The following is a 3223-nucleotide window of genomic DNA, read 5'->3' as shown; positions in this document are numbered from 1 at the left end:
AATGAATGTCAACGCGTATTTGTATGGGTTAATCACTGAAAAATTCATTTAACACAAATCAAATCTTATAATACAAAATTTCAAAAAGCAATTTAAAATGTTATCAATTTTACTATTGGTTAAATTACACTTTATCTTTTATACGAGCGAAGTTACGTAATGCTAAACAATGAAGGGCGTAACTTAGTTCATTACGGCTATAGAAAAGTGTGTAAATGAGAAATCTTTTGTATAGAAAAAAGTTATTTTGAAATTTAAAAATTTGGGTCATTGTTCCTAATAATTAGATACAGAATTTTGTAAAGTTTACCGTAAAAAATGAAGATTGTAACAATTTAATTTTTTATATCCCCTTATAACACTGTTGATAATTCCGTTTTATATAAATTCCACGTTGTACGAGTCACTTAGATTTTACAAATACGTGTGCCGGGCTGTAAATGGCTCACGTATTTGTAAAATCTAAGTGACTCGTACAACGTGGAATTCATATAAAACGGAATTATCAACAATTTTATAGGGGAGGGGGGTGGACTTGTACAAGACAAACAGAAGTACTACATCTTCTAAGTAGAAGGACATTTCAAGAATTAATTTAGCGAAAATGTAAGTTATAAATAACTTTTCAATTAAAGAGAAAGATTAAAACAAACATTTTCGATTTTCCGAATTGATCGATTGAGTATACATTAAATACAGTCAATACTCTTGTTTTATTTTTCTAAACGAAGATGCAAAGTAAATACTTTTAGGAGTTCTCTTCTTAATGGATTGGAAATATATTGCAGAAGTTAATACGTTACCAAACAGACAGTCATGTATCGTTTCTCTCTACAGAATCGTAATCAAAATAGTATAATAACCAAGATGAAAGATAAAAGGACTAAGACTTTATATTCTTCTACATTAAAACCTGTTCTATTATCTTTAAGAATTGTCGGAGTTCACGTACCTAAAGATATTTGGTTCTGTAGATATAGCGATGGAATATGGAGTTTGAGTATTATGTTATTTCGTTTTCTTTATCTAGGACAAGAATTGACTTCTGTTATTTTAGGATTATCTCCAACTCATTTATTGGATCAGATAGCAGTCATTTTGGCAACTATCAGCGCTTGTTTAGCATCGGCTTTTCTTGCTCACGATGTTTCAAATATGTCGCGAGTTTTGGACCAATTGGATAATACATTGCAAAATCTTGCATGGAAACAACAAAATTTACGTTCGGTAAGTCATCAAATATTAATTTTAACTACGATTGGATGGGTATATATACTTCTTCGTTGGATTTCTATGTTGCTTATATTAGATAATATGCCAGAACATCATTTTCAATCTATTTTCTTTGGGATCGTTCCGAATAATTTATCGACTACGGCCATTTACGTCTTCGTTTCTGTAATATGGAGTATGGAAATATTTTTTATTCACGGTGCCATTGTATTTATTCCTATACTGTTTATGTCGTTTTGTATTCTGTTAAGAAAATCCTATCGAGAACATAATAATATTATTAACGAACTCAATTCTCTACCAATTCTTGTAACCGATTTCTCTAGCATTAGAAGTTTCCACGAGAAATTATGTTCTATAGTTGCTAAAGTGGATACCATATTTGGTAAAATAGTTTTCTTTTGGTATCTGTTTCTATTAGTTACAGTATGTTTAGACATTACTCAACTGTTCACAGATGAAACTCTTTTGAAGAATGAAGCAAAAAACGATGTATTTTACTTTAGTTTAAGAGTTCTATACTCCATGTTAAGTTTCTTAGGAACTTGTATCACTGCATCTGGTGTATCTTTAGAAGCTCATGCAGCACTTCCTACTGTGCATAATCTTACACTTCATCGTTTAAGACTCGATATGGATAACAAACTAGAGGCTCAGTTTTTGATATCGCGCCTCACAGCACCTACAATAGGACTGAGTGGATGGAATTTTTTCACTATCAATAGAAGCTTTATCCTTCAGGTTACAGCAGCATTAACTACTTATGTGGTTATTGTAATTCAATTGAATCCTCAAGCTATGAGGGTTATACAACATTTAGTAGATCAGTCTGTCAATAGTACTAACAATGCAACTGCTACAGAATGATATGTGCAATAAGGAAGAAAAAATTACATTTTTCCGAATTGAAATTTAATTGTGAATGATAATATTAAATTTTAAATGCGATAAAATGAACTTTAGTAGTAAGGAAAGATCAAATGACAGCTAAAACTTATTGTATTTCATCAATATGTAAAAGAAAACCCTTTAAAATGTGAAGTGTTTGTTTACAAAATATAATTTTTAAAATTCTAAATACAATTGTAATATATTTATCATTTAATCTATAAAATATATTAATGTTTATGCTTTAATTAATTAAAATAATTTCGTAAAACATCTAGAAAATAATTATTTAGTTCTTAACTATCAATTTACAGTAACTTACTGTATATCAAAAGTGAATAAAGTTGAACTTTTTTAAGACCTAATTGATTCCTGGAAACCGTCGTAAATAAAACTCTTAATTTCTCACAGTCACAATATATTTATATTCACTTCTTGTATACTATTATATTTGTAGTTTGAAATACAGTATAATTTGAAGTATAGTTCAAATTATATTGTATCTGAAGTTCCCAAAAGCTAATAAAAATCTATGGCATTTCATAACAGTCAAAAGTTATATAATTTAAAAGCAATAATCTGATATAACTTCATTTCAGATCAATACAAGAAAAATATCCAAATTATTTTCTTATCGATTAGGGATTTTTGTTTCTGTTTTACTGTCCTAATGAATTATAACTGTCATTCAGAATATTCTTAATTTGTTTTTCTTTCCTAGATTTTTGGTAAACAAGAAAGGAGAATTTCTATTGAAGTGTATAAAAAGTATAGAAGATGCCTATTTTTCCTTACCAGCTGTTAAATAAAACAGAAAGAAAGTATGGCAATTAGTCAAAAATGACCCCAAAATTTTTATAATTTTGTATTCGGGGAACCTTGAAACATCAAGAAACACAAAAAAGTTGGGGATTTTTTTCTGTATTTTTTCTGTATGTGTGTGGGAGGCAATGTCTTGTTCAATCACTTTGAAGTCTAATAACTCCTGTGCCTTTTGTCAAAAATTTCTGAAATTTTGCGGGGAGGTTTGAGTATTAAAAGGATTAATGCTATTAAATTTTGGTGGTTAAAGGTCAAGAGGGTGGGGGGATAGAGACGATCA

The 3223-nt window shown here is 29.3% G+C and overlaps 1 protein-coding gene across 1 annotated transcript; it reads left to right on the top strand.

Annotated features, from left to right (window-relative positions):
• Positions 1 to 867: 867 nt before the first annotated feature.
• Positions 868 to 2100, top strand: LOC111616968. The gene has a single exon (XM_023358318.1). The coding sequence runs from the start codon at positions 868 to 870 to the stop codon at positions 2098 to 2100; it is 1233 nt and encodes a 410-aa protein (XP_023214086.1).
• Positions 2101 to 3223: the final 1123 nt, after the last annotated feature.

This window comes from Centruroides sculpturatus, unplaced genomic scaffold (assembly GCF_000671375.1).
Source record: "Centruroides sculpturatus isolate CEXI.00-Female unplaced genomic scaffold, Cexi_2.0 scaffold4412, whole genome shotgun sequence".
Classification (NCBI taxonomy): Eukaryota; Metazoa; Arthropoda; class Arachnida; order Scorpiones; family Buthidae; genus Centruroides; species Centruroides sculpturatus.
This window is presented reverse-complemented; position numbering and strand designations above follow the sequence as displayed.

What these genes read in the sequence shown, in the direction of transcription:
- LOC111616968 (XM_023358318.1), top strand. Translation starts at nt 868, where the DNA reads ATGAAAGATAAAAGGACTAAGACTTTATATTCTTCTACATTAAAACCT.